At 40.6% G+C, this 11,723-nt stretch overlaps 1 protein-coding gene across 1 annotated transcript; it reads left to right on the top strand.

Moving 5' to 3' along the window:
• The first annotated feature begins 1,486 nt into the window (after nt 1–1,486).
• LOC125337219 (arylacetamide deacetylase-like 4) lies at nt 1,487–8,868 on the top strand. Its single transcript, XM_048326663.1, has 4 exons — nt 1,487–1,759; nt 4,161–4,377; nt 5,306–5,369; nt 6,450–8,868. The coding sequence occupies exons 1-4, from the start codon at nt 1,604–1,606 to the stop codon at nt 7,222–7,224; spliced, it is 1,212 nt and encodes a 403-aa protein (XP_048182620.1). The 5' UTR covers nt 1,487–1,603; the 3' UTR covers nt 7,225–8,868.
• The last annotated feature ends 2,855 nt before the right edge of the window (nt 8,869–11,723 follow it).

The following is an 11,723-nucleotide window of genomic DNA, read 5'->3' as shown; positions in this document are numbered from 1 at the left end:
TGTTTTGTGCAACAGTATTTCCCAATGCTCTTGTCTGAGCTATAAGAAAGCTGAACCCTCTTGTGCATCTCCATCCTGATGGGTTTGAATTCACCACTGCTATTTCCCAAGAGTGCCCCAATTGCCAGGTAATGTACCTTTCACCAACATCCCTTATCGAGATGGGCATCAAATACCACAAAGAAGGATAAACAAAAAGGAATCTGATTTTACACTTAGCATGTGAATAACCTTCTGGCAAGGGAGGGAGAGGCATGAGGACATTGGAAAATGAAAAGCCACAAAGAGTTGTTGGACAAAATGAAGAAACAGTTTGGGCAGAGAAAGGCAGAACATGGAATCAAGCTGCTTCTCAGAAAGTGTATCACCAGACTCAAAAATGAAGTTCCATCCTGTTTCTTCTAAACAGTTTCTGAAGTCAGGTACCAAGCCTGAGCCGTTTCCTATGCAGGTCATAGGCTATGCGTGCTAAAGCCCTGGGGTTCTCTGTCTTTAGTTTCATTTTATTATACAATTCAAGGTCAGCTCATCCATTATTATTATTTAAGAAAAAATTTTACACACATATTTTACCCACACTGCGATTTTTCAGAACAAGAATCTGCTGCCTTCACAGTCTGAGCAGACTGCTAAAAACACACTGTTCCCAAAGGTGACATCACATGTCACCTGTGCTTTACAGGTTTTTTTTGCTTCAGGTTAAACCTTATCACTAATGATCTGTGTATGGAAAATTATGTTAGCTCCAGAGGAAGATCCTAAAGCTCACCACAGAAAAGAGCGGGCTGCTGATGTCTAGTCAGTGCTACCAGCCCTGAAACCATGAAGTCCAAGTCTAGTTTTCATCAGTTGGAATAATATTTCTACCCGGAATGACATCTGTACATAATATCTTCCTGGGAGGACAGAGACTGCAGCAGTGCCAGGTACAACCAAGAGGCAGATAAAAAACCAAAGAAAACCCGACCAAATACAGCAGCTGGTGCAGGAAAAGAGAGAGCCACTGAGGAGGATGAGACAAGAACACCTCTCAGGCCAGCTGCCTCTGGCTCCACTGGACCCAGAGATGCAACGGCACAGCAGCATCTAAAATCTGCCATCACAGGTGATGAAACGTACTTGTGACACTGAGCCTTGATTTCAATAAAAGTCTGAAAAAGTAAGGCATGGAGTCAGAATAAAGCAAGAATCTTGAGTTGCTCAGAACATGATTACCAAGAAATGCTGCGCAGGAACTCACAAATAATAAAGACTTGCCTGTAATCAAAACCAGGGAGAGACAGAACAAGTTTTTTTCTTCTCATAAGCTGACACTACAATGATCCATCAAGTCACGGTTCTGCTGCGATGGGCATGGCCTTGCTCCCTGGAAATGTGAAAACCACTTATGCAAGCCTCTCCCGCAATTAGTTGTTACTGTCTAATTGTATGGTGGGGTTACCACATGTTCTCATCTTCCTATTAGCATTTTTAAAAGCTGGATTATGAGCTACGTATGACGGGAACAGCTAATCCTGTGCCTTTACCTTAGAAATCCTGAAGTCTGAAAAAGGGGGAGGAGACCACAGCTGGTTCCTTCTTGGGTTCCTACCAGCACAGCAAGATGGAACTTCTCCTGGCCATTTTTCTCACTGTTTTGACTGGCATTGTGGCAATTGCTTTCTATTATGAACACCCCAAAGCAGAAATTCCTCATGGAATCAGTGAGCGTCAAAAGCTTTATGCTCTTCATTACTGCATTAATTTTGGGCTTGGTCTGGTAAGTAAAACTTAATTAAAGGCTTGAGTTTTTAATTCTGTTTCTGTTAGAGTGATGTTTATTAGAATCAATGTTTAAATAAATTGCAAATATGCAACTGGACTGATTAGGTGATGTAAGCAGATTCCTTCAGCTGGGCTGGGTATAACAGACTCCCCTGTTTGCTATCCAGCACCAAAGGCAGTATTTTTGAAAAATAAAATCGGGCATACTGTGCAATTCCCAGTTTTTTCTGACAGCCTGTGTTTTAGCTTTTCATTCGTGTTGCCTCAAGGCAGTGCTGGAATGCTTAGAAGGTAACTTGCCCTGTGTATGTGGAATTTCTACTCCGTATAACACTGTGCTTGCTTACAGAGTGAGCAGCTAAATGATGTCTGTGATCTCAGCTCTCTCCTACAACCTGTCACTCTCCTCCTGAGTGATCTGAAGAGAGCTGCCACATTCATCCTCATTTGCCTTTCAATTTACCTAAACAACTTTCTTATTTGAGACAGTACACATAATACCTAAAGCGACTTTCTGCGTCATTGTTTTTGGCGCATTTTTGATCGTTCCTCCCTTTTCATCCTTGTTTCTTTTCAAAACTAAAACATGACACGCACTTGGCTTTCTGTTTCATCAATCATCCTGTCCTGAATTAACTGCTGCCCCTGTCATTTTAAAAACCCTTCTCTGATACCTAAACCAAGCTTCTTTTAGTTGTTTAACTTGTGAAAAAAAACTGTTCAGTCTCTCTGGGTTGTGCATTACATTTCACTTCAATTCTATGTTCTAATGTTGTTAATTCTTCCTTTCTTTTCCTGACCCATTGCTTAATAAGTTTTCTTTGAAGTCAGTGAGCTCCCAAGAAGGTGACTCACCACTCTCTGGTGCCACACCCAGGCCTCAACACTGCTTTGATAGCAAACCAATAAAATAGGATAGTAATTGAAGTCAAAGTTAGTTTTCTTACAAGTATTATACAGTGTATAAACATCCACATTTTCTAAACACTGTGATTACTCTTTATCCATCAAAGTTTTATCTTTGTGTAATTCATTTGTTAAAAGTGAAACTGCAGAATTTAGAAATTTACTGGTGATCTACATAGTTTTTACTTCTGATCGTACAATTTTGTATCCTTTCTGCTGGCCAGTGAGAGGCCAAGCACAAGCACAGTTCCACACCGCCTGAAAGGAGCAGAGAGATAAGGACATTAATGGAGGGTTAAACCAAAGTTTAAATGCAAGTAGAGTGTAAGTCATGTAGCAACTCTTGCTGTGGCCGTTAGGCAAATTACTTACGCCAAATCCTTTCAAGGGCTGATATCCATGATGTCAAAACTGCATGGAAAATTAAAATTTACTAGTATTTCCAGTCTTCAGCTGGGATAAAAGGCAAGACCAAACACGGTGTTTGGTAAGGTCTCCTAGGACTCCTTTTAGTAATTTCAAGACAAAGATGATCTTCATATTCCATACAAATATAGCTAAATGCAGGCTTAACCTTTACTGTTACAAAAGTATTAGTGTGAGGAAAGAAAGTACCAGAGAGAAACTGAAGAATAAAGAAGTAAAGCTATTTTCCCACTGACACAGACCAGGAGTTCTGTAGAAAGAATTGGTATGAGACTAAAACTTTGCCACAAGACAATCCTTCCTGTGTATGGGATCAGCTCTTCAGATGGCCTAAAATAGGATACCTACACCAAATTTAACAGGACCATGTTGCTGAGCTACATGAGGTCTGTGAAATATGAGGTGAAAGCCACAAGGGCAGGTTTTTAAGATCCTTTGTATGTACAATTCTCCTTGAAATGCATATCCGTGAATAATGGCAGCACAACAAATTACATTACTCATTAGAGAAGTCTGCTGCGGAAGTAGTGCAAAATTGAATCCAATATAGTGGAAATACAGTGATACTGCCTCATGTTTTTCACCTTGAGCAGGAATAGACTAGACTAGGCTACAAGTGAAACAGCTTAAAGCCATGTGGATGTGATGGAGTAGACAAGCACAGAGTGACATAAGAACCTTAGCCCAAGTGTTTAAGTAAGAATCAGTGAGCTGTGAGAAGATCAAGCCAGGGTTCAAAGCTATTCTTGGTCAGGAGGACAGCTGTGGTAGATGCTATGGATTTTTTTTTCTGCAAGTTTAAAAGCAGTGTGAGTTTGGGAAACAAAAGTATTGGATACATTTCTTCATCCAAAGCTGAAGTTTAAAATACTGTAACTACTCTCTCCTTATTTTGTTCAGGCACTGAAACAACTGACCAGGTGAAGTATTTGATACCTTTTATCTACTATTAGGAGTTTGATTGTTTTCCTACTGAATTGGCCATGGAGTTTTAAATTTTTTTCATTATCAATCTCCAGATTAGATAGAAATTTGCACTAATTTGTGGTTTCTTTTATCACCAGGCAACATTTTTGGACAAAGTAGGTATCATCTCAGAGGTCCATCTCCTCAGGATTATAATGGAGACAGTACCACCATTTAAAGATAAACGTCTTCTTATCAAAGACTTAAGGTTTGAAAGGGTTAAAGTGAGAATTTACCAGCCAAAAACATCAAACAATAGCCAAAGACGGGGAATCCTTTATTTCCATGGAGGAGTTGGCTGGTTGGGAAGTATCCGTAAGTAATATAAACAATACGAGCTATAGCTACACACAGCATCCAGAAAGGGTCAGGCTGGAAGGGACCACAGCAGGTCATCTGGTCCCACCTCCCTGCTCCAGCAGGGCCATCCCAGAGCACAGGGCACAGGATTGTGTCCAGAGAGCTCCGGAATATTCCCAGTGAGGGAGACTCCACAAACACACACCACAGAGTTTCTGACCTGATACAATATATCTTAAATTATGAGAAGAGTTAGTAGATTAAGCATTACAAATAAAAAAAAAATAATTTCAGGACAGCAGAATCAATTTATTTACATGCAGTATGCATCATGTTAAATTGTCTTTACATAGGCTATGTATCTAGAATATTCTCTGATCATTTTTAATACCTGTTTTCTTCCTTCCTCCTCATGCTTATGAGGAAAGTTGAAAATCTCATTAGCATTTTATTTCTTATTTAAAGCACCCAATTTTTGTTCACACGTGTGTACAAGCTTGTATATGTGTATTGTGCTGTGTGTCTTTACAATGGAAAAACAACGACAAAACACATTTTGGAATTTGAATTGGAAAGAGGTCAGATGATGCCTCATGCACAAGAAAAATTCTTGTACTGGATTTAGCAGGTTTTTTGTTGTTTTTTGTAAACAACTTCTCCCCTTCAAAACCACTTCAGAAGTGGCAGCAGTGGTGCTATAACTTTTAGGCTATAACTTTTCAAGGAGGGGACCAAAACCATGCATTGGTTTAAATTCTGGGTTTCCTACAGGCTGGAAGATTCTTACAGGTGTAAGGAAATGGTGAGCAATGCCCAGATCAGCCCATGCCACATGCTATACATATTGCATTAGCCATGCAACAGAGAGAAGAATTTCAGAGTATTTTCATTCAATTTATTTTTAAAGCAAGTTATAATTCCATTGAACTATTTTGTTTTACAGGGGCCTATGAAAGAACATGCCGCTATTTCTGCAGGAAGACCAATTCAGTGGTGGTGTGTGTTGGGTAAGTGGAGCCAGCCCAGACACTCTGACCCTGGGTTTGCAAGCCTTTACTGCAGCCAAGCTCCTTGTAAAGTACCTATATTTAATGGTCCCGTGCCTTTTGCCAGCAGTAATTCATCTTGGGAGGAAATAGTCAACTAATCTCCAAATGAAATCCATTACAGTAATTTTATAATTTGTAGCTACCACTAAGACGTGAGGATGTTTTTGTTTTCTAGAGCCATATTCAAACCACCTTAGGCTGAAAGCCTGAAGTGTAACTGTTTCTCTTGAAAGCACAGTTGCCCACACCCCCAAATACTCATTTTAGAAGTTCTGAAAAATATAAGAACCTCATGAGTTTAAAACAAGAGGTTACAAACCAAGTGTGACATATCCACCCTCAAAATCTATACACTTGACTCTATTGTCTTAAATTCTTCAGTAAGTTATACTTGGAGGCATGATGCATTTCCATGAAGAAGTGGAGGCAGGAAATCCACATCTAACTTGCAGTCAGCCTCAGATGACCATTAAAAATATTTCTCTGATGAGTTGTAATGCTTTTTTAAAAGAAACAAAAAGTTCAGGAAAAGAGTTGGTGTCTAAGGAGTTGATTATAATTGCACTAACTGCTATTTACATCGTAAAATACTTGAAGAACCAGTAACTCATTGATTCTGCTTAAAGAATTCAGCTTCCAGAACACTGAAAACCTTTCAGATTTTCATTATCAATTTTCTATGCTGATATTCTCTAACAATTTGTTGTTAAATGTTCACTTCATTTTCTAACTGGAATTAGTGATAACTGATTGTCACACCTGCCTTGCCAGCTAATTCTAAACCAACTCTCAGGTGCTTTCAGTCACTTACAAGATATGTAAAGAAGTATTTTGCAAAGGAAGAACAGCATACTGACTCTCCCAAACATTAACAGTAGCAAATAATACATCAAAAGCACTAATTTGGATCAATTATGTTACTGCAATTATAATCTCAGAGTATTTTCCTGTCTTTTGAGAGAAATAAATGGACCACAAGATTCCACTGGGCCCATTCACTAGAAATGACTGTGCTAAAATACTTTCACCCCTATTTAGGTATCGTTTAGCTCCTGAGCACCCATTCCCAGCCCAGTTTGAGGACTGTCTCACTGCTGCCATCCACTTTCTGAGGACTGCACAAGACCATGGAGTTGACCCTTCCCGCATTGTCGTCTGTGGAGACAGCAGTGGAGGGACACTCACTGCTGCTGTTGCCCAAGCACTGGTGAACAGAAGAGATCTCCCAAAGCTGAGAGCACAAATCCTAATATATCCTTTTCTCCAGTGTGTGGACTTCAATTTGCCTTCTTATCAGCAGAACGAGAAAGTCCCCATTTTGCTAAAGGAACGAACCCTTGTTCTTGGCTTGAAGTATGTTAATGAAGACTTGTGCCTCGAAGAATTATTTAAAGGTTGTCATGTTTCAGAAGATCGGAGACTGAAATATCAGAAATGGGTGAGTCCTGACTACATTCCTCTGGAGTTTAAAACAAGAGGTTTCAAACCAAGTCCAATATATCCACCCTCAAAACAAATCTGTGAAGTGGTCAAGTCCATGTTTGACCCTGTTTTTTCACCACTGTTGGCTGAAGACAGTGTTATTGCTCGGCTCCCTGAGACTTTCATTTTGACCTGTGAATTTGATGTGCTTAGAGATGATGGACTGCTGTACAAGAAACGATTAGAGGACCACGGTATAAAAGTGACCTGGTGCCATCTGCAAGAGGGATTCCATGGAACAGTGTTCTTCGCGCTTTTTGGCAGGGTGGTAGGATTCCGCTCTGGAACTAAAGGCCTGGAAAAGATAGTAAATTTTCTAAGACTGATGTAAAATTCTATTTCTTGCTTTCTTTTCCTGATTCCTATCTCTTTTTACTTACAAAGCTCTTCTTAAAAATCCTCAATTTTCCTTTTCTTAAATCATCACCTTAAATTTCTGCACTGCATCTGCCTTCTTTTTACCCAGTAAGTTGATTGCATGATGGCCTTTGCTTAATTTTCTCTTAGGAGAGGCAAAATCAGGTGAATTTACATTTCTTTCTTCTACCACCTCTTTAATTTTCTCTTGTAGCCATTAAAGATCTCATCCTTATAGCAAGGGGTCTGCAATGTGGTCTGGTTCAGTAAAGTTCTGGTACTATTAGAACACAAACCACGTTTGAAAACAGCCTGGGGTAGGTAACAGGGTGTGAATCTACAGGGTCAGTGTATAAAGAGTATGGTCAATGACTTAGGAAAGCCTGTATCTGGTGAGAGCTGAATTTGAGACAAGCTTAAAGAGAACTGAATGTAGCAGGAAAAATGTGAACATAGACAGAAATTACAGAAGGGGAAGAAAAGGAGAGGAAGAGAGGGAAAGGGCAGGCCTGGAACTACAGATACTATAACAAGTATTGGTTAAGGAAAACAACATCTATTTAAAAAATCATGCATATACATTTTATATATAGATAATAGATATATGGGAATCTAAAGTAATATCGGTTCCTTTACAAAGGGTAGGCCTGCACTGCCTGAGGCAGGAAGGACTCTTCCTTTGCGGGACAGTGTCAAGTGCCATCACAGAGAAAGGAGACTGAGGAAAAAAAAAAAAATCAAAGTTCGGGTTAGTCTTAAACTATTTACAACAAGAGATGAACGATCAAGTAAACCAATACAAAATAAAACGTCATAACAAAAGTGTAAAGCTCTTTTCTCAGAAATGAACTTAAGTATTGCCAGAAATGTCAGTATAAATGTTTTAATGACACCATTCTGAGGTGAATGTATAACTGTATGTTGCGGTTTAGGGTTCTTACTTTTCTTTCTTTCTCTCAGGGAATTTTCTCCGCTTTGTGTTGCTAGGGGACAATAACGCCCGGATACTTAAGAAAGACAAAAGAAGTTGCCAAGCTCAGGGGAGGAGGGCATTCGGCCTCCTGCACTCCTTATCTGAGGGTTTCTCTCACAGGGGCAGAGATACCTCGAGAATTGGGCTGGGAAAAAAGGGGCTGGGGCAGTTGCTAGCTCCTCCTTGGAAGAATTCACCACCACTGCATGGTTCTCTATTCTGCTGTCTTCTACCATGAGTGGAGCTCTGCTGTAAGAGTGGCTGTTGCGCTGGGGCCTTATTAACATCCTACCTCACCAAACAAAGGACCCTTCAACATCTGCTAGGGTGCCTCAGGGGAAAGCCCAGGATCCCTGAGCCTCTTTCCCCTCCCAGGCCGTCTCTCTCTGCCGTGTTCAAGAGCCGGGCTACTGCTGCCCAGCCCCCACCGTTTTTCTGCCACTGCTCCTGGTTTTCCCCTACACTGTAGCTCTGCACCCCTGCCCTGCCGGGACACCCCGCGGTTCCAGCTACAACTGCAAAGTTTCTGCCACCTCTTGCTTGCTACCCTGGGCGAGCCTGCCCTGCCGCTCCAGCTGCTGCTCCAAGGTTCCTGCTAATATAAACAAAATTGCTCAATCAAAATTAATAAAGAAATGACATTTATTATGCGACCGAAATATCGGTTTCAAAAGCCACGATCGAGAAAAGCAGCTCCGAGCCCGGGGTCGGAGCTGGGTGAACACGCATAGATCTGATCTCTACTGCACCAGACCTCCCAAGTTCACGAATGCTGCTTTGGCTGGTCCCTTCTTATACAGTTTTTGGGCAGAGTCCGAATTAATTCTATTCTTCTCGTATTCATGAAGTTTTTTTGTCCCGGAGTTGGGCCGCACAAAGCCTTTCCTGGGTCTGATGAATTGTCCATCCCGGGTGATGAGTGGGCCACTTCTGCTGATGGATGGGCCATCTCTGGTTCCTGGAACAGTTGTGATAAGATCTAACCCCACCTAGGTGGAATCCTCACTTACTGTGAAAGAAATACTTTTAGTGTTGTGAAATTTTTCTCTCAGCCAGGCTGGTGCAGGGATTTTGAAACTCGGTCTCTGTAGGGTCTGATTACATTCCAGTTTTATACATAATAGCATGAATTACATATTTTATTTATAACAATTCCCCCCCTTTTTATATGGAAACATTAATTCGTGCTACTTTTTGTTACTACAAAAAAATAGAAATACTATCATCAAATATTTACTACAAATATAAAGGTATGAATATTGAAACAAAAGAATTCTTTTTAGTCATAGCTATTTAGTTTTACTTGTAACTCTAGCTTTTTCTCCTTTATCTGCTTTTCAAACTTTATCACAACCTCGGCAGCTAGTCTCAGGTCCATGGGCATCACAGCTATTTGCATACCTTGTACTACTGAGTGTATTAATCTAATAAAACATGGTATCATGCAGGGTATGAATGTCACCCCGGCTGCTGAACAAAGTATGAAAAATGCTGCTTTCTTCCACCATGTACCATCAAATAATTGTTTTCACCAAGATGCTTGTAAGATGGAATTCCATTTTTGGACTGGAACATGTGCCACCTTTTTGATTACAGCTGCGAGGTCCCTGATGGTCTCTCCAATATTCTTTTAAGTCTTCTAAGGATTGGTAAGGGTTAGCTCCATATTGCTTGTACCAGCAAAAGGTTGACTCGACTATTCCAATCACAATTTGCTTTTCTTTTTTTTTTTTTTTGACTCCAATATCTTGCAGGGGGTTCTGGTTGCCAGATTTTACTTTTGTTATTTGAATATATATATATATATTGCTAGGGTGGATATACATGGGGTGTATCTCACAACCTCAGTATATTCACTTTTTTCCCTGCTGATGCAAATTATTCCTATTACTCGTTGGTCTAGAATCTAACCTTCAGGCCTCTGTGTAGTCATTGAGAACTGATCTCTATCTCTTTTTAGAAGTTGTTCTGGAGCTAAGCCTTCACCCTTCCAAGGCCATTTTTTTTGCTGATTTCAGCCCCCCACATATCCAACAGTTGGATAAACCTAACTCAGTAGTGATTTCTTGCATTAAGTCTATGAACAAGTTAGTGTTAGGGGTTGGCCATTCCCAATTATTATACAGCTTTTCTAGTAGGTCGTATTGTTTGCTTAATGCTAATAGTCTCTCTTGTTCTATTCTCTTTTTTCTTATTTCTGATTCTTGTCTCTTGAGCTCTAATGCTACCTGTTTCATAGTGCTTTCTGGGTCCATGCCATCTCTGTTCTTAGAAAAGCAAAAGATGTTAGCATATTGCAAGCATGCCCTGTCATCATTTTCTTCAAGGTGGTCTAGTATAACAGGTTCATTGCTCAGGGTTAGTTTACCTTGATATTTTAAATTTTGCCCCACCTAATAGGTTTTTCCATTTATAATACACATGTTTAATGTAGAGGTATCATAGCACAGATTGTTAACCTGAAAGTAGGCCACAAAAATGGGTTTCATTTTTCCTCCTATCCCAACAGTCTGATTACATTGGTTGCAAGTTGGAATAGGTTTTTGTGTGGCTTCTCTTTTATATCTATTAAGGTGGTGTCTACTTTTAATAGGAGGTGCCCTTGACTGTCCATGCTTAGAGCTTGCAACTTGGGGGTAGCACAAAATTACCCCATTTGTTTTACATATTTGGAATCGAGTGCCGTTTATATGACAGGTCTTGCCTTTCTTTCTGATTTCACAGACCTCTGGGACTTGATATGTACCCTGTTCCTTTAAGAGGCTTGGCAGACACAGCTTACACCTCTCAGTGAGGTTTTCCCCCTCAGTGTAGGACCAGCTATCCGGCTGTAGGTTAGCTGTCTGGCATATGGCTAGGCTCAGAACCATCAGGAATCTCCACAGATGCATCCCTCTGCCTGTGCCTACGCCCACTGGGTTGCTACCAGCGGAGAGGTGAACGATCTTCTCGGCAGCAGGGATATTGTCCTGGGATCCTGTGGCCAGATCGAGCTGCATACTGCCTTTTGTACACGCCCCACCTAGAGAGTTTAACTGCGTCAGTCCCACAGGGTACTTTATTTAAAACCTGTGACACTCGACAGTCAGAATCTGTGCCAAAGAGTCCAATTTTCTCCTTACTTCGTTTTTGTATAGGTGATACTACTTTAAAGAATCCAATTATATTATACTCAAATTTGTAGCAAGCTGTAAAACATGGCTAGTCAAGTTTTGTTCTTCTTCTAAACACTTTGTACACAAGTCTCTGAGTCTATAGCCCCTTTGGCAATGAGTGACCCAAACCTCATGACAATATTCGCACTCAAAAGAGACAAACGGGTAACATGTACAAGCAATTACGATACAACTTATCTGGGCTCTCCCAGTCATTTGCCGGGCCGGCGCAGTTTTTTTTTTTTATCTTTAAGTCCCCTGGGGCAGAAGTGATCCTCCACTCAGGCGTCTCTTCTTGAAGTCCTGTTTTCTTCACTGAGAAGCGTGCGTCCAGCCTCTCTCTGC

The sequence above is a fragment of the Corvus hawaiiensis genome, chromosome 22 (genome assembly GCF_020740725.1).
Source record: "Corvus hawaiiensis isolate bCorHaw1 chromosome 22, bCorHaw1.pri.cur, whole genome shotgun sequence".
In the NCBI taxonomy this organism is placed as follows: Eukaryota; Metazoa; Chordata; class Aves; order Passeriformes; family Corvidae; genus Corvus; species Corvus hawaiiensis.
This window is presented reverse-complemented; position numbering and strand designations above follow the sequence as displayed.

Coding starts and splice junctions, on each gene's coding strand:
- LOC125337219 (XM_048326663.1), top strand. CDS start 1,604: ATGGAACTTCTCCTGGCCATTTTTCTCACTGTTTTGACTGGCATTGTG. Junction 4,378..5,305: donor TGGCTGGTTGGGAAGTATCC/GTAAGTAATATA, acceptor TTTGTTTTACAG/GGGCCTATGAAAGAACATGC. Junction 5,370..6,449: donor TCAGTGGTGGTGTGTGTTGG/GTAAGTGGAGCC, acceptor ACCCCTATTTAG/GTATCGTTTAGCTCCTGAGC.